The 19,359-nt window shown below is 47.6% G+C and overlaps 1 protein-coding gene across 4 annotated transcripts in view; it reads right to left on the reverse strand.

The window, feature by feature from the left end:
* The window catches only part of DPF3 (double PHD fingers 3), a 275,967-nt gene that overhangs the window by 64,395 nt on the left and 192,213 nt on the right, over positions 1-19,359 (reverse strand). For all 4 annotated transcript variants that reach the window (XR_013396429.1, XM_015144032.3, XM_077941333.1 and 1 more), the window contains exon 7: positions 9,521-9,658. Coding sequence is in view for 3 of the 4 variants with exons in the window: in XM_015144032.3 (XP_014999518.3) it covers positions 9,521-9,658 (138 nt within the window). In the remaining variant the exon portion in view is untranslated. The remainder of the gene's footprint in view (positions 1-9,520; positions 9,659-19,359) is intronic.

The raw sequence follows: 19,359 nt of genomic DNA on the forward strand, positions 1-19,359 counted from the left end.
TTGACTGAGACAGAGGGTTATAGGGCACGGGGCTTTCAGTGCTGTTTTTTTTTTCAGTGTGTATATATATATATATACACACACACACACACACACATATTTTTTTTAGAAACAAGATTTCACTCTGTCTCCCAGGCTGGAGTGCAGTGGCACAATCACGGCTCACTGCAGCCTCAACCTCCTGGCTTCAAGCAACCCTCTCACCTCAGCCTCCTGAGCAGCCGGGATTACAGGCATGTACCACCACACCCGGCTAAGTTTTGTATTTTTAGTAGAGATGGGGTTTCACCATGTTGGCCAGGCTGGTCTCGAACTCCTGACCTCAAGTGATCTGCTCACCTCAGCATCCCAAACTGCTGGGATTATAGGTATGAGCCACAGCCTGCTTTAGAGGCTGAGAGACCGATAAAAAAAAAAAAGTTGTAACGACCCAGGCAGAAGCCACGGGTGGCCAGAAGATAGAGAGTGGGAGACAATGTAGGGTCTATTTTGGAAGACTGAAGGAAAACCAAGAGGCAAGGATGAATCCTAATATTTCACTTCAGGCTCAAGTTTTTTTTAAAGAGCAAGTTTAGAGGAAAAAAAATGAGAGCCAGGAAAGACAGTGAGACATAGAACAAGAGAGAAAGACTCAGGAAAATTATTGAATAGGATGATCTGTGATTTTTTTTTTTTCTGTAGAAAAAAAACTCATTTACCAATTAAAGTATGACCTAGGATTTGTAATGCAGGGGTAGGGTCTATAAAACATCCCAAACAGCCAAAGTTAATAAAGAGTTTTGAAGAGTAAATGTGCCTGCTATGGACTGAGGTGTGTCCCTCATCCCCAAAATTCATATGTCAGAGCCCTAACCCCCAAAGGGATATTTGGAAAAGGGTCTTTGGGAGGTAATTAGGTTTAGTGGGGTCATGAGGATGGGGTCCTTGTAATGAGATTAGTGCCCTTATTAGACACCAAAGAGCTTGTCCCTCTCTCTGTCTCCACCTGTATACACCAAAGAAAGGCCATGTGAGGACACAATGAGAAGGCAGCTATCTGCAATCCAAGGAGAGAGCCCTCACCATACTCTGACCGTACCAGAACCTTGATCTTGGACTTCCAGTCTCCAGAACTGTGAGAAATACATTCCTGTTGTTTAAGTCACCCAGTCGATGGAATTTTGTTAAGACAGTGCCTGTTAACATGTTCATCTCTTTTGAAAAGCCACCATGCAACATGATGCATTAGACAACTGGTCTTGAGGCAAAAATTAAGGGGCATCGGTAGGACCATGACAAAGATCCAAGCCTTGGGACTGGGGCCCATCACTCAGGGTTCCAAAGTCTTGACATAAGTGAATGGTATCCAACTCAAGCCCATTCACATCTCAGCTTCCCACCTTGCTGCCTGTTACTCAACCTCTCTGAGCCTCAGTTTCCTTGTCTGTAAAATGAGAATAGTAACATGTCCCTAATGGACTTGTGATCATAACATGAGGTGATGTTTGTAAAATGCCTGACACCTAGCAGTTGTTCCATCATCTCTTTCCCTCTTTCCTCTTCTACATGCAAGATAATTTTATTTCTAACAAGGCAGGAAAAAATCAAAGACTTAAATAAGTGAACTCTCCCAGTAAGTGGTACATGACTCGTGAATTCACATTCATCGTCTCTGACCATGGATACATGACTTGGTCTTTGTGTGCCTTGCTGTCCTCTGGAGAATATAGCACCTGCCTTGTAGGGTTATTTGTGAGGCATGAATGAGATACATGTGGCATGCTTAGCACCATGTCTGACACACTCAGGGAATGCAAGCAAGTACCATTGCCACTGTTGCTGTTCAGTATGTGGGTCTCTTCAATCCTGCACATTTCTAGGTAATTAGGCCCAAAATGCAAGAGAAATAAAAGAGGTTCAGAGACAGCCAGGAGACACGTGGAGGCCCAATCCTAGGGCAATGGCATGGCAAATAAAAGAGTGCCACACTTGTCTAGATTGCCCTCCACAGCTTTCTCTGGCCGGGTTTTATGCCTCTGTCTCATTTCCACAATTGCACTAGAAGTTCTCCCAGGGCTGAGACCACATTATCCCTTTCTGGAGGCCCAGTTCCACTTCTCCCAACAACTGGGTGCATGTACAGTAAGTGCTTAATAAATATTTGTATTGAGCCTGTTTAGAAGGATCTGTGTCTCATATCTAAGATTTAGCCAAGGATATGCCAGGGCCAGGTCAGGCTCTGATAGTTACTGCTGATGCCAATGACACCCCACAGGCAGTTAGCTTCCCAGTGGTGGCAAAGTCCCATCACATGGACTCAGACAGAGCCATGACTCAGATGAACCATCTGTGGTCACAGATATGCCTGTGGGCCCAAATGGGACAGAGACGGGACATTAGTGCTCACAGGCATGGTGCCAAACACTCACATTATCTCATTTAAGACTCACAGCAACCCCATGAAGTCAGGAGGATTATTACCCCCGTTTTATAGATGAGGCAACTAAGAAGCAGAACTGTAGGTAAGTGACCCACATTTGCACCACTGGAAGATGGCAGAGTGCCAGGGTCACCATTCACACCCTGGACTGACCAACTCCACAGCCATTCCCTTAGCCATAGGGTCAAGGATGTAGATGAACTTTGAGGCTAGAAAATGAGCCCCAAGTATCCCTGCAACGACCAGAGCAACTCAATGGATTCTTTGCTATATAATCTAAAAACTGTCTAGTTAAATAATAATTTCTCTAAAGAACACCTGTTGCTAGTTTCCCAGTTTGCTCTCTGAGAAGGAAGAAGCAGCCCAATTTCCCAGAAAGAGCTCTGGATCTAAACTTTCCTGTCTCCCCTAATAACAAAGGCTGGATTTCCAGTGTCAAGTTGAGGTACGTAGTTGGCTGTGTGGGCTTTATGGCTTTTCAGTCACCTTTCAGAGTAATCTAAAATTTCTAAGCTTGTTTCAAAAGTAATTTTCACTCTGCCTCTTAAAGCTTTTGGCTGCCCCCAGGCCATGTGTTAGAGGACAAGAGATGTCAGAAGACTAACATCTGTTAGATCTTTCCCAACAGTGTGGCAATGACATCATATGCTGCTTTTAGATAATTTGCACATTATCAGACTAATTTTCAGATTATCTAATCAGCAGACATTACCCTTAATCAACATGGTTCTCCCCTTTCAGCTCTGCAGAGTACAATATGCCCTCCAAAGGCATGCTAGAGCTGGGGCTTTTTTTCTCTCAACAGAGATGAAAAGCCTAACTTTGCACCAGGCACACCATCCTTGCTCAAAAGGCTGAGATCTCCAGGAACCTAGGACAACCCAACTTCAATTCCATAGACTTGAAAAATAAGCTTGAAATAAATTTTATGGACTCTTTTTTTTTTTTAATTTCCCTCTTAGGAGCTCTGAGTATGCTATAGAGAGTATGTTATATTTACTTATGCTTTTAAATAAAAGAGACACAACATATAACAATAAGACTCCAAACAGATGTTTTTACAAGTTATTTGTCCTTGCCTTCTAGTAATTGCTACACTGGCTTCCCACTGTCTATAGGATAAAGACTACACAGAGGGGCATAGAAGATGCTTCCCATCGTGGCCCCTGACTACATTTCCATCTTTCCTCCGCATCCCCTCAATCCAACATTACTATCAGACCCAATGACTTCCAATTGTCCGAACGTGCCATGCTATTTCATACCTGCCTGCCTTCATGTACAGTTCTCTCTACCTGGGAAGCCCTCTCCCTCCTAAGAAATTCTTTCTCACTCTCCAAGAGCTAACTTGAACGTCACCTCTTCAGTGAAGCCTTTGCAAACCCCCAATGCAGTGGTCCTAAAGCTTTAGTGTGCACCAGAATGCCCTGGAGAGCTTTGTAAAACCCAGACTGCTGGCCTCCATCCTTGGAGTCTGTTTCAGGACATCCAGTAGAACCTGAGAATCTACATTTTCAACCGGGTCCCAAGTGATGCTAATGCCACACTTGGAACACCACTGCCCTAAGGCATAGAAAGTACCCTGTGCCCTTAAGTCCTGAACTCCGTCACAGTTCTGTACACACCCCATTGCACACTCCCACTCAAGACTGTGAGCTCGGCCGGGCGCGGTGGCTCAAGCCTGTAATCCCAGCACTTTGGGAGGCCGAGACGGGTGGATCACGAGGTCAGAAGATCGAGACCATCCTGGCTAACACGGTGAAACCCTGTCTCTACTAAAAAATACAAAAAACTAGCCGGGCGAGGTGACGGGCGCCTGTAGTCCCAGGTACTCGGGAGGCTGAGGCAGGAGAATGGCGTGAACCCGGGAGGCAGAGCTTGCAGTGAGCTGAGATTGCGCCACTGCACTCCAGCCTGGGTGACAGAGTGAGACTCCGTCTCAAAAAAAAAAAAAAAAAAAAAAAAAAAGACTGTGAGCTCAAAGACAGGGCTGAGTCCTCTTTATGCCTGTCCTCCCTAGTCCCAGCATATAGACAATATTCAATACGTGGTTATTACATGGATGGGTGGATGGATGGATGGATGGACGGATGGGATGGATGGGTGGATGGATGGGTGGATGGATGGATGACATATGCACGGATGGATGGATGCATGGATGGATTAGACTGAATTTATTTATACAGCTTTTCATCCAGGCCCAGGACTTCATAAATGTCTATCCTCCCTCCAAAAATTAACTTGAAAACATCATCGATAATCATTTCCCACTGTGCAGAGAAGGCAAAAAGTTCAGAAGTTAACATCACGAGCCTATGTTAAGGGGGTTTTGAATTCTAGTCCAGAGTTCTTTCTGCTACTCTACCCCGCTGGGGCTGCCTACCAAGGCTGCATTGAAGGAGTCACAATGGTATGCTTCTGAGTGCATCTTTCAGAGTCCTATCCTCCCCGGCTGCGCTCCTTTTATTCATGTATGTGTACATCTGTGTGTAGGGGTGTGTGTGTGTGTGTGTGTACATACGCATGTGCACACACACAGTCATTTATTTCATTTGCAAAAGTAGATGAAGTTGGTAAAACAAATGGAGGGAGAAGAGGCATCCAGCCGCATGGAGGGAGAGGGTGGGATGCAGCCCAAATGCAGAGAACACCATCAGAAAAGCACTATTTCCCAAAGGGGAGTGCTTGAGCTCCAAGCCACCCTGGCTTCCTGTAGTTGAGGCAGAGAGGCAAGGGCACACAGGAAAGGGGACGAATGTACAGGAAACACAAGAAATGTATACTCAGGAGAAAATGAGAGACTAAGGGAGAAACAAAGGCACAAGAGCATCAGCTTGGGGGCCAGGCGATCAGGAGCGGCAGTGGATTGCTGAGCTTGCAGCCCTGGCAGCAAGGGCTGGGGCAGGGAAGGTCAGGGCCAGCTCCAGCAGGCCACTCTGCTCTTTCAGCAGCAGCAGCAGGCGCGGGATGAGCCATGGGCTCTGCTGAAGACACAGTTGGGGGGCGATAGAGCAAGCGACAGCAGGAGGACCAAAGTCAAAAGGTCGCTACTGCTGCAGGTGGTGCGAGCCCAGCTGCCCTTGGCCCTGCAAACCCCTGTGTCTGTAAGGCTGTTTTTCCATTACGCCTCTGCTCACATGCAGCTTGGGTCACCCTGCAGCTCTGCTAAAGGGGGAAAAAGTCAGCATTTCACTTCACTGGTGTCCAGACCTTCTCCTGGGGGAGCCACAGATTAGCCTCTTGGATTAAGCTCTCCTACCTGCCCCTCCCCTCCAAAAGCCTCACCAAGGGAGGATCACGAAGCTGAGACCTTAGGATGCTGCCGAGCTGTCACATCCAATTCAGCACACAGCCCCAGTGGCATTTAGGGGCAGGATGGATGGAAGCCACCCTCTACCCCCAAACAGTGGCAGCAGCTAATGACTGGGTATTAATGATGCCGGCAATTAGTGCTCACAAGAAAATAGTCGGGGGCTGCTCACCAGGGGAATGTGGGAGGGAGCAGAGCATACATTCGGGGCGGCAAGAAAGTCGGCGGCCTGTGTGGTGCAGAGAACCTGGGATGAGCAGCTGCCTCATCGGTTTGTCCAGAGAAATTAGGGACGGGGGAAAGGACGGTTTCTGCAGGCACTAAAGGCCTTTCTGCTGTACCCTCCCCACTAGCAAAACTGGGTTAATCACTGAGTTTTCGAGGAGGGCGCTGTGAGATGTCATTAAAAAGGTATTTGTGAGGGTTCTGGAAACCTCTTCATGTGGGGAGGCCCCGGATCCGCCTGGGAACACCTATTATTTTCTAGGAGATTTTAAACCCTTGGCCAGCCAAATGATCCTTTTTGAAGAACCCACTTTCTCATCAGCAGGGTGAGAAAGAGAAAAGGGTGAGGGGGAATTGGAGTGCGTGCCGCGCACTGACAAGCCCACAGAGGTGAGAACAAGCCACCATGAGATTTCGCAGGCAGACATCTCCACATAGGGTGAGGGAGACACGCACAGCTTCCTTCCCAAGCAAGGCTGTGTGGCCTCAAGGGGAGGACACAAGAAGGCCAAACACCCCCGCCCACGAAGGAGCGTGAGGAGATCCACAGCCGAGTGCTGGTCTCAGAAGTCAGCCAACTCTGAGGGGATCACAGGGATCGCTGGGGAGACTGACTCCTTCTACTTAGAGTCTGCAGCACACCTCCCCGTGCAGCCACAAACACCAGGCACGTGGACACATGCACACACACACACACATATGCACACGCACACACACACATGCACACACACACACACGCATGCACACACGCAACACGCACAAATGCACGCACACATATGCACAAACGCGCACATCCACAAGCACACACGTGCACAAACAACACGTGCACACACACGCACACACACAAGCAAACAGCACGCACACACGCACACAACACACACGCACACATAAGCACACACACACACAACATGGACACACACGCACATATACGCACACATGCACGCGCACACACAACACACATGCACACGCACGCGCGCACACACGTACACACGCACACATGCCCACACGTGCACACGTACACACAAATGTGCAGACACACAAGCACACATGTGCACAAACAACACGTGCACACACATGCACACACACAAGCAAACAGCACGCACACACGTAACACGCGCACACATGCGCACACACGTACACACCCACACACACGCACACACATGCATAGACACACACACACCGCACTCATAATGAGGCTACAGGAGAACCAAGGAAAATGAGACACAGACAAGAAGCATTCCAAACCCCAGGGCATGAATAAAGGAACAAAATGGCCTGACATTTGAGAAGAGATATAAGGAGATAAGCTAGCACAGGAGAGTGAGAAATAAGGCCACCAAGCAAATAAACACTTGAGAGAGCGCAACAATGTCGAAGAAACGCTTTTCAGGGAGCAACCAAAATCAAAGAAGATTCTTCTCAGCCTCCTCGTGGTAGGAGACAACAGTTCCGTGTGACCTCTTGGTCACTTAGACCAGGGAAAAGAGGAGAGACAGGGAAATGCAAGTATCGGCTGCCTCAGTACAGGTCAGTATCTTTTCCTTTTTGAAAGACAAGGGTGACTGGACCAAGGAAAACTCTTCCCAGAGAGAAGGTCTTAGTGTTGGAGCTCCTCAGTCCCTGGCAAGGAGAGGCAGGCAAGGCTCGGGGGGGCGCCTCCTGCTCTGCTGTTCAGGTTCTGTCCAGGTGACCACAGCAGGTGAGAAAGCAAGGGTCTGTCGCACTAAAGGTTTGCACCTTGGAAGTGAGCAAAAATTCAAGAAGGTGCTGAAGGCTGAATTGCATCCCCTCCCCACTCCCAAATTCCTATGTTGAAAGCGTAACCCATGGTACCTCAGACTGTGACTTGGTTTGGAGATAGGGTCCTTAAAGAGGCATTTAAAGAGATAAAGTTAAAATGGGCTTGTTAGGATAGACCCTAATATCCAATCTGACGTGGGTCGGGCACGGCGGCTCACGCCTATAATCCCAACCCTTTGGGAGGCTGAGGCGGGTGGATCACGAGGTCAAGAGATTGAGACCATCCTGGCCAACATGGTGAAACCCTGTCTGTATTAAAAATACAAAAATTAGCTAGGGGTAATGGTGCGTGCCTATCGTCCCAACTACTCGAGAGGCTGAGGCAGGAGAATTGCTTGAACCTGGAAGGCAGAGGTTGCAGTGGGCCAAGATCACACCACTGCACTCCAGCCTGGTAACAGAGAAAGACTCCATCTCAAAAAAAAAAAAAAAAAAAAAAAAAAAAAAGATGAGGAAACGTGGACATAAAAGCAGACGCCAGAGCACACATGCACAGAGGGACAACTGTGTGAGGGGACAGGAGAAGGCAGCATCTGCAAGCCAAGGAGAGGAAAACAACCCTGCCAGCACCGTGACCTTAGACCTCCAGCCTCCAGAACCGTGAGAAAATTAATTTCTGTGGTTTAAGTCACTCCGTCTCTGGGGTTTTCTTATAAGAACCCTAGCAAATCCATAAAGAAGGCAATGTTACAAGGGGAAAGTGGGGTGGAGGTTAAGGGAGACCCCACACTAATCCGAAGAATGACCTTGGCCACAGGTGTGTTCATTATTTTAAATGTTTGGTGGAAGTGGCCAGTGGACGTCAGTTGACTAAGTCGATGGCTAACACGCATCCTCTAATCTTAGATTCTGAGTACTTTTAAAGGTCTGATCCCTTTCCTTGCATTGAGTTGTTCACTTTCAGAATCCCTACCACCAAATCTTCTGAACAAAATTAAATACACATGGCCTGTCCATGAATATTCTTCACTGAGAGAGCTCAGTGTGGCCCGCATCTTCGAGCAGGCTCTAAAGATTCCATTATCCCATTTCTATGTTGAGGTTTCTGCAGGCCCAGAGACCACACGGGATATTGTAGAGGAAAGTCAAGTGGAAAATGCTAAGCCCTTTTGGATTCCCTAATTCATAATTGGAAGTTGAGGTAGGAAAGCACAGAAATGGAAACACAAATCTTCAGGATCACTTTGGGTCTGGAGAGCCCAACATCCCAAACAACAAATCCACCCAGATCACATTTGCCATTTGAATGCTGAAGGAAAGAACATGGGGTCTCCAGGCAGCGTTTCTAAGGTAGGAGAGCCCTGTACCAAAATGTGATCCCCCCCTCTCTACAACAAAACCACACCAATAGATAAGAATACTCTAAGGCTCTTAGTGGCCAAGCAGGCATTTCGAATGTCTGTCTGAACTGATACACCCATGACCTATGCCCAACCCAGTCTGAGTGGCTCTTGAGGAGCTGAGGGAAAAGAGTTGTAGGTCTGGCATCTGACAGTGGCCAGGTAAGGACTTTCTCTTCTGCTTAACACCTTCCTTCCTCTGGGAGCAGAGCAGGGTGTGTGAGCCCAGCCCTGCTATTGTTGGGCTGAGCTGCAGGGGCAGCTGACTGGCTGGCTGAAAGGGCCAATGCACTACAGCACATTGAGACCACTCAAAGTTTGCTACCAGAAGATGCTAGCGCAGCAGTGAGAAAAAGGAACAAGGAACGCTCCCCAGCCTGCCTAACCCACTTCTTCACTGCCCCAACCTAACAAGTAGGCACTCACGCCTGTGGTTCTCATTTCTGTGGTTGGGTGGGGACCGAGTCTCCTGGTCTTGAGCTTCATCCCCCTCCTCGCTGGCCAGGTGGGTGTGAGCATAGTGGTAGCTGAGCCCCGGTCGGTTCTTGTAGCGCTTGCCACAGACTAGAGAGGAAAAGAGGAAAAAAGGGAGAAAGGCAAATATTAGCAACCTGTGCAGCCACTGCTATCATTCTCCCAGACAGTGACCCCATCCATCCACCCCAGAGCCAGGCTTCCCTTAAAACTGTCTCCCATCCTAACACCCCTTTCCCCCACCCAACAGAACCAACACCCTTATAACAACTCAGCTCATGGAAAGAAAAACTGTAAAAGTAAAACGAGGTTAAGAGCTGCGTGAGCACTCCACTGTTTCTAGCTGTGAGACCCAGGGCAAGTCACTTGACCTCCCTGTGCCTCAGTTTCTTCAGAGATAAAATGGGAATACTAACAGTACTTACCTCACAGGGTTATTGTGATAAGTTTATCTCTATGCAAAGTACTTAAAACAGTGTCAGGCATGTTGTAAGGGTAATTGTTATAACGTTGAATTCAAAGGACACTGGGAATCTACCCAATCCAACATCCCATGACACAGATGAGGCAAGTGAGACCCAGCAACGCCAAGTGACTTGCCCAGGAACACACAGCTAGTGTGGCAGAGCCACCAGAATCCATGTCTCCTGGGTTCCTGTGCACTGTCCCTTCCACCACCCCATGGTTGGCCTCTGCAAGAAATAGAAAAGTTTTATCTGGATAATACTTCTGATGTCTCACCCAGTGATTTTGTGCCAGAAACACATGCTCCACTTCCACCATGAACGCCATGGAGTTAAAGCATCCTTAGTGAGTGTAGTCACCAAGAGCTGGTGCTCCTGATGCCCTAGGGCAGCCAAATCTGTAAAATGTGCTCTCACAAGTACTACCTCTCAAATGGGGCAATTTGAGCCAAGGGCAGCGAGCAATCAAAATGTGCCTTCTTGGAGCCAAGAAGAAAGGGCAGCAGTTCTGTTGGTTAGATGCTCAGTTCCTGGGAAGCAGAAATCTGGCTAAATGGCTCAAGGTCACACTACCACCCTCAGCCTCCCCACGTACAGTTGATTATCTCAGCCCCCAGGGGGACGGCATTGCTGGTAGCAGAAACCTCGAAGAGTCTTCCCAGTGAAACGTCCATGCCAACCTTCTATGCTTGCCCCCCAGCCTGGGTCCCCATCACAGCCAACCAAACTGCTCTGCTGGAGTGCTTGAAAGTTACAAATTCTAAAAGACTTCTCCCTTGGGCTGACATGACCGAGTCATACAAGGAAGCATAAATGCTTCACAAGGTGGGAAGAGCACAACTTCAGCAGCAGGCCTGGGTTCAAATCCCAGTTCCAGCTGCTGAGGTTCACTGGCTGTGTGGTCCTGAGAGTATAGAGAAATGCTGTTATCCAGTCATCTTCTCCAATGATATTATTCTGATAATTATTACTTCTGATAGAGTTACTTCCGATATTACTTATTACTTCTGATAGAGTTTCTCTTCCTACCAGATTCTCTTGGAGTTTTTCAGTAGACAAACATTGGCCAAGATAATGTCATCTCTTCTTCCCCATATTTACAGAAACTGTTTGATCATAGCTTAGATCATTTGTAAGAACCACCAAAACAATATTTTTAAATGGCAAAAGCAAGCATTTCCAATGTTAACGAAGGCAGATCTAGTGTTTCACTGTTTAGAATGATGTATCTGGCTAATTTTTAGTCTTTACCACATTTAAGTAGTTCCTCTTATTCCTGTTATAGAGTTTTATTATAGGAGAATTCTAGCAACTACCCTTTCAGCATCTACTATAATATGACTCTCCTTTAGTTTGTTGATAAGGTAAATTACGTTGATTTCCTAATATTTCTTATTATTGAACCATTCTTGAATTCCTAGAATGCACTCCATTTGGTCAGAGTATATTGTTTATTTGATATACTGCTGCATTCTGTTTTCTAATATTGCATCTTGAATCTGTGCTAAGACTTGAGCTCGATCTATAATTTTGGGACTATCTTTTATTAGGTTTCAATTTTATGGTCATGTTGATTTCTAAAAATGAATTGAGTTTTGCTGCATGATTTGGACAAGCTGTAGCTCTGTGCCTTTTCTTTTATCTGAAAATGAGGATAACAGTACTTACCTTGAAGGATGGGTAAAGGGATTATAAATAGCATTTGTAAAGCAGTTCTCTCAATACCCAGCATAATAGATGCTCAGTAAATGGTAAATGAGGGGCAAGGGCTGTCAGCATTTTTTGCTGCATCTTAAGTACTGGACCTTCCTGAAAAGAGGGACTTTGACCCTTGCCTCATATTATAAAGTCTGGCAATTGGTTGGACTTCCTTGATAAGACAAGAGGAGAGTCTGAAATTCAAGTTGGTGACCTAGTGACTATAAATTCAAGGCCCAATGTTTAGCTCCCACTTATAAGTGAGAACATACGGTATTTGATTTTCTATTTCTGCATTAATTCACTTAGGATAATGGTCTCCAGCTGCATCCATATTGCAAAGGACATGATTTTGTTCTTTTTTATGGCTGTGTAATATTCCATGGAATATACTAAACACTGGGTACACACAGACATGAAGATGGAAATGACAGACACTGGGGGCTCCAAAAGAGGGAAGGGAAGGGAAGGAAGGGGACAAGGCTGGAAAAACTACCGGTTGGGTACTATGTTCAGAATTTGGGTGACAGGTTTAATAGAAGCCCAAACCTTAGCATTATGTAATATATGCATGTAACAAACCTGAATCTAAAAAAATAAAAAATTAAAATAAATAGGCCTATCATTGGCTACTTACATTCATATATTCTCTCTTCCACTCTCTCATAAATATTGTAAAAAAACAAAATTAAAATAAAATAAAAGAGTACTATGCATCTCAATTCCATGTGACTCAGGAAGCCGGACCCAAAGAGGCCCCTGAGGTGCACTGTGGATCTGCTCGTGGCTTTTTCTATTTAGCTTTTTGGATAATCTGAAGTTAATACACAGCAAATTATGGGGTCATTGCATATAAATCCATTTAGTCGCCAAGCATACTGTTAGTAAGGAATAAATGTTTACTAAAAGTAATGATAATGATATCAGTATTTACACAAAGAGGCCTCAGCCGCCTCTGCAGATCCCCAGTATAAACTCACAGCATTTCACTTGTGCCATTTTGTTATGTCAATCATCACTGTTGCTTAATCACACAATTTCAGGATCTTAATGGTCATTCGATCTATCTAGAGAAGTGTTTTATTCCCACCAACTCTAGAAGGCCTGTTCTGGACAACTCCATTGATAGGGAACTCACTACCATTCAGAGCAGGCGTTTCTCCTTTAGACTCCCTGAATTACGGCTATGTCTGCACTGAAGGACCTCTCTTAAGGACAATTTCATATCAATTTCATCTTGATATCAACAACTCCACCTCATATGTTGACATATACATACTACACATTAAAACATATTTGTTGAGTGGCTCATGAATGAATACAGAACCACTTTGTGGGAAGGCCAGGAGATGGGGGAAGAGGCAAGCTTGTAGAATCTAATACTTCTACCCACATTAAGCTCAGACTAATTGTTCTTAAAAATCTACAAAACCAAACCTAAGCAAAAATATCCTTCCCCAACATGGTAGAAAGTAATAATGTTTAGAGCAAATCCTTTTGCTAGAACAGAGATTCTCAGACAGTGGTCCCCAGACCAGCACCATCTACACCTCCTGGCAACCTGTTAGAGATGCAAACTCTTGGGCTCCACCCCAGACCGACTGAATCAGAAACTCTGGGGGTGGGGCCCAGTGATCTAGATTTTTAAAAGCCCTCTAGGTGATTCTGATGCACACTAAAGTTTGAGAACACTGGGCTAGAAGGCTGGGTCTATTTAGGCTTGACTCCACCCACCCTACGTCCCCATGCCCTTCTTGATGGATGACCATGGCAGGCAGGGGCAGGACAGGCAGCCTTGAGACCTTCGTTCAGTTATTAACAGAATCAGGACCCAACAGTACATGGAGGTCCCAGAAGCCAGACTTCTTCACGAAGAACCCTCTGGTTGGAGCTCCATTTTTAACCACGTATTTGTACCATGTCATTCTTCCATCACCAGGTCTTCAATTCAAGAAATATTTATTAGTCACCTAATATGTGCCCCACCCTCTGCCACAAGAAGGACAAAAATGAACAAGCCCCAGACCCCTCCATGGAGGAGGTCGCAGTCTAGCAGCGATCTGCATATAAACAAGCCAGAGGGAGGTGGGTTGAATACAGTGAGTCCGTGCCAGGCAAAGAGGGACATCAAAGAGGGGCCAGGAAACTGGCTTGAGCGAGTGGGGTACGGCTTCCCAGAGTAGGAGCCCCTGACATGAGCAGGACTTCAGCAGACAAAGGGGGCCCAAAGCACATGCAGTCATCACCTCTGCAAGCTGCGAGAAGTCTAACCAAGTTGAAGAGGTGGAGCGGTGGGGGTGGATGTGAGGAAGACTAACAGGAGAGGAAGCTGAGCAGGGCTTTATCCCGACGATGGGGCAGCCAGGGGAGGATTCTATCCTGAGGACCAACTTAAGCAGGTTGACATGTTAGAAATACTGCTTAAGATTGTAGGGCAGAATACGGATTTGAAGGTGGCGAGGGGCTATTTCAATTGTTTATCTGTGAAACAATGAGGACTTGTGCATGGAGAGGCAAAATGGGGTGGGAGAAGGCTTAACGAGAGAACCTGGTGGAAGAGGGAGTGAGTAAGAAAGCAAAGAGGAACCCAGAAAGACTAACATGGCCTTCCTGGCCATGCCCCACCCAGCCCCATCCACCTCTCCAGCCTCTTCTGACACCATATTCTGCCTCCTGTGCGGCCCTCCTGCTTGTTGGCCTTTTCACTTATTATAGATTTCTCTTCCCACCACAGAGTCTTCGCACAAGCTCTTTCCTCTGCCTAGACTGTCCCCATCCCCAATTTGCCTGATTAAGGTCTAATCATCCCTCTGATCTCAGCTCAAAAGTCCTCCCCCAGGGAAGTCTTTCCAATCAAAATTACAACCTTAGTTTTTTGCCTTCCTAGGACTAATCACGTGTCAGTACAGACAATCCACAATTTACAATGGTTTGACTTTTGATTTTTCAGCTTTATAATGGTGTGAAAGCAATACACATTCAGTAGAAACCATACCTTAAGGATCTATACAACTGTTCTGTTTTTCAGTACAGTATTCAATAAATTACATGAGATATTCAATGCTTTATTATAAAATAGGCTTTGTGTTAGATGATGTTGGCCAACTGTAGGATAATGTACATGTTCAAAGTAGGCTAGGGCTGGGGGCAGGGAGGATCCCTTGAGCCCAGGAGTTGAAGACCAGCCTAGCCAACATGGTGAAACCCCGTCTCTACAAAAAATACAAAAATTAGCCACGTTTGGTGATGCACACCTGTAGTCCCAGCTACTCAGGAGGCTGTGGTGGGAAGATCACTTGAGCCCAGGAAGCAGAGGTTGCAGCGAGCTGAGATCACACCACAGCACTCTAGCCTGGGTGACAGAGCAAGACCCTGTCTCAAAAAAATAAAATAAAGATGTAGGCTAGGCTACGCTATGGTTTAGTAGGTTTGGTAGATTAGGTGTATGACATGCATTTTCGACTTAGAATATTTTCAACTCATGATAGGTTTGCCAGGACATAGCCCCACTGTAAGTGGACGAGCACCTGTAGGCGTCTCTCTCACTGGCAGCAAGCATGGCAGGTCCTGTGTGTCCACAGGCGCTGTGTCCTGATAACCAGCACAGGGCCTCACCTGAGGCAGGTGACCAATGTCAGCTACGGAAAGCAAAGAAGATGCCCATGTTTCTGACGTGGGCAACTGGGTAGAAGGATGAAGGAGGAAAACAGATTTAAAGAAGGAAGAGAATGAGTTGAATTTACCTGAAGCTTGGGAAAGAGATGTAGATTTTGGAGCTGGTAGGGTGGCAATGGATGTTATAAGTATGGGAAAAAGTGTCAAGAAGAGATTGTGGAGAGAGAAAAGAGAGGCACCTACACAGGATAGAACTCAGAAAACACCAGGATCGTAAGAGACTGGTGAAGAAAGAGAAACTGATTTTTTTTTTTTATTATTTGTTTAGAAAGGATTGAGTGTGGTGGCTCACTCTTATAATCCCAGCACTTTGGGAGGCTGAGGCAGGAGGATCACTTGAGGACAGAAGTTCAACACCCACCTGGGCAACATAGAAAGGCCCCATCTTTGCAAAAAATAATTCAAAATTAGCCAGGTATGGTGGCATGCTCCTGTAGTCCCAGCTACTTAGGAGGCTGAGGTGGGAGGATCACTTGAGCCCAGGAGGTTGAGGCTGCAGTGAGCCATGATTGTGCCACTGCACTCCAGCCTGGGTGACAGAGATTCTGTCTCAAAAAAAAAATAAAAAAATTTAAAAAATTTAATAATTGTTAAGAAACATAAGCCAAAGGAATAGGAGGGTTTCAAGACGACAGTAACAATGACACCACCGGTCACAGCTCCTGCCAGCTGAGTGTTTACCATGGACCAGGCCCACTCCAAGTGCTTCAAGTAAATTGACTCACAGCAACCTGCATCCCCATTTTAAAGAAGGATGAGGAGATTCTGCACCGAGGCAGAGCCACAGTCATAAATTAGATGCCTGAGAAGGGTCAAGAAGGTTGGAGACTAAGAAGAGACCACTGGATTTGGAAATTGGGAAGTTGCCTTAACAAGAAGAGAATCCGCAAAGTCGAGGAGCACAACTGCAGGGTGCTCCGAGAAATGAGGAAGTGCTGATGGGGCCAGCTGTGGGAGGAGGAAAGACGGAGGTTGGTGGGTGGAGGGGAGCTTAGGATCAGGGGAGACTGGGGTGGAGCCTGTGTTTTACTAGGCTATTCTGACTCCCAAGTCTTAGTCCTTGGAATGATTTCATCGTAGGGGCAAGAGGAAGAGTGAAGACTTCCAAGATTTGTTTTGGTTGGATTGCATCAGGATCAAACTGCTTCATTACAATGGAAAGAAACGTCTTGAAATCCTGCTTTGACTGGCTTAGAAAAGCCAGCACTGTTTCTCCTTCTGTGTTTAATCATGTCTTCCTGTCACTGCAAGCACCATGGGCCAGCTTCGTGAGCCTGTGACCTGTGTGTCCAGACAGGGCCCAAGTTCGGAAAGGCCCCACACTTGGTTTAATGCCCTGCTGTTGCCATCTTGAAATTCTTAATATTTGTTGAAAAGGGGCCCCCACATTTTCATTTAGCAGCTGACCCTACAAATCACGTAGCCGGTTCTAGAAGCCTGTTGGGTTCAGAGTGGAGATCTGGGACTAAGTTACTCCAAATAGCTGACCTGATAGTCTGAGAGCTGCCAAGGTGAATCTGGGTCCCAACCAGCACTGAGTCAGGCATAAAATTCCCTTCTGAGATAACCTTGAAAGTCTGGCCAGAGTGGTTAGCCACTCAGTAGTCATCATCTCAGTGCCATCAACCACCCAGGCCTGGCTTCAGGCTCTGCCCTCAGAGAGGCAGAATCTGCAGCAGGTAAGTGGGCAGGCTGGATCTGAACTGCCTGGGTTCAAGTCCCAGGTCTGCTGTTTGACTGTGTGATCTTGGGCAAGTTACTAATCCTCTCTGTGCCTCAGCATCCTCTCCGTAAAACAAGGTGGATCATGACAGCACACCTGCTCCCCGCAGTGAGAGCCATATGAGAGAAGGCATTTAAAACAAAGCCCAGCTCATAGGGAGTCGCGGCTGTTCTCAGCTGCTCTCATCACCACTGCTGTCAAAGTGGCCCAACAAAGAGGATGAACCCCAAAGTGGGGAGTTATTTCTCCTCTGAAGTCTGGAGTGGAATAGCAAGGAAAAGAGGGTGGGAAAAGAAACATTTTGAAAATAAAGTACTGGAACCATCTGCTCTCCTTTTATCATGTCGGCATTCTCACTCTGGAAATATCTGTCGTGCAGAATCAGCCTGAGCTCCCAGGGGCGCTGAAGCAGCAGAGAGGGCTATGCCCCGTCTTCCCACTCCAGTCTCCTTCCCCGGAGGCAAGCGCTTTTGCATCATGCACCTCTGAAGCCACCACCCCTGGGACCAGTCGGCCCTGCCTGTGTACGACCTAAGGTCCTTCTTTTCACCTTGGCAAGCGTGCACCTGGAGTTTGTGTTCCTGGCACGGTGCACATGGAGAGCAGTGGCTGTGACAATAAGGGAGGTCCAGCTTGCCTTCTCTCTCTCCTTCCCCCTGGGGCGGATCCATCTGTCAAGCTGCAGAAGGAGTGTTTGCCCACTTCCCAATCCAGAACTGGATTCTGCATGCAGGACCTCCTGTCTGGAGTTGCGGATGCCTTCAGTGCTGCTCCCAAATATTTATTGCACACCCCTGCCCCCTTCAATCCTACCCCACTCGCTCCTAGTCTGGGCGGGGGTCGGGGGGAGTCGGGAGGAGGAGGAATCGGGGCAGCTTGTGTGAACAAAGCCACTGCAGCAGACAGCAGAATCCTTCCTGCCGGGGAGAAGCGGCCGCCTTCCCCACTGATAACTTAATGACTCTGGCACATTTTCATCAGCCCAACTTGGAGCACACAGTGGGTATCTGAGCCAGTGGTTTCCGAGAGACTGAAAGCAGTGACTGAAGGCAATTACAGGATGGCGTCCCAGAGACAAAGCCTGGGCCCTGGGAGTCACCAGCCAGTCACCAGCCGCATCTCATTCCCAGCTCTGCCCCGTGGCACTGACATACAACCCTGAGGACACCGCTGCCTTCTCTCTGCAGCTGGACTTCCTCATCTGTCACCCAGACCCCACTGTGCCTGTCATCTGCCGATGCCTCCAAGGCATCAGACCTACCATCAGGCAGCACCCATTCCCATGCAGAATCTCACAGCTCAGGAGGCAAGGATTCCCATTCCACAGATGACAAAAATGAGTCTGGGGGAGTTTAAGCAATTCTCTGGATGGCACAGCCAGAGTCTGAGCCCTGGTCTCTCTGCCCTTGAAGCATGTGACTAAAAGGTACGCTGGTGAGTCTCTGGCACTGCCTCCCTCCCCACCCACCCCAACAGCCTGGGGCTGACTGGCATGGCCGGCTTCACCCATGCTCCCTTGCTCTCGGCAAGAAGGAGGCAGCAGCAGGAGAACAGAAGGTGGGAAGAAAAACACGTGGGGACCTGGGCCCTGCCCTGCTTGGGCACTGTGCTGTACAGGGGCCCACCTCCAAGACGACAGTCCTGCCTGGCTCTGGGAACCCCGTGTCTCCCCTGCTCCTTGGAGCTGGGGATAGGGAGGGCCTCCCGCTCTCCCTGTCAGCACCTTTATCTTGCCCACACCTTCATAATCACTCTGGCTTCCAATTCCCTTCCATCCAGCCCTTCTGAGTGGAATCTCACGTCCTGCCAGATACCATTTTGGCACATATTCACACCCTACCAGACTGGTCCATGGAAGTTTGGGGCCACCAACACCTCCCAACAGCCCTCCATCTTCTCTCTGCAGAACCATCTGGGGAATGCAGGAATTCCCACAACCAATTCCCCCGAGCAGGGAGAAGCCCCAGCTGAGAAAAGCCCTGTGTGACTCCCAGATACAAGCTCAGATCGGGATAAAGCCCAGGAGATACTTCCAAAAGCCGCCTGCTCAGACTGGCTACCCAGGGTACAGTTGTTCATCCCACAGTCACTGCAACTGGCCAAGATTTTCTCAAAAGCCAGTGGTGGACTCAGCCCCCAGCTGGGCTTCTCCTCCCTCCCCTGCCCTTGAAGCTCAGAGGCCAGCAAACTCGGTGGCCTTCTAGAGACTGGGGGTCTGGTCCTGGGTCTGA

This window comes from Macaca mulatta, chromosome 7, assembly GCF_049350105.2.
Source record: "Macaca mulatta isolate MMU2019108-1 chromosome 7, T2T-MMU8v2.0, whole genome shotgun sequence".
In the NCBI taxonomy this organism is placed as follows: Eukaryota; Metazoa; Chordata; class Mammalia; order Primates; family Cercopithecidae; genus Macaca; species Macaca mulatta.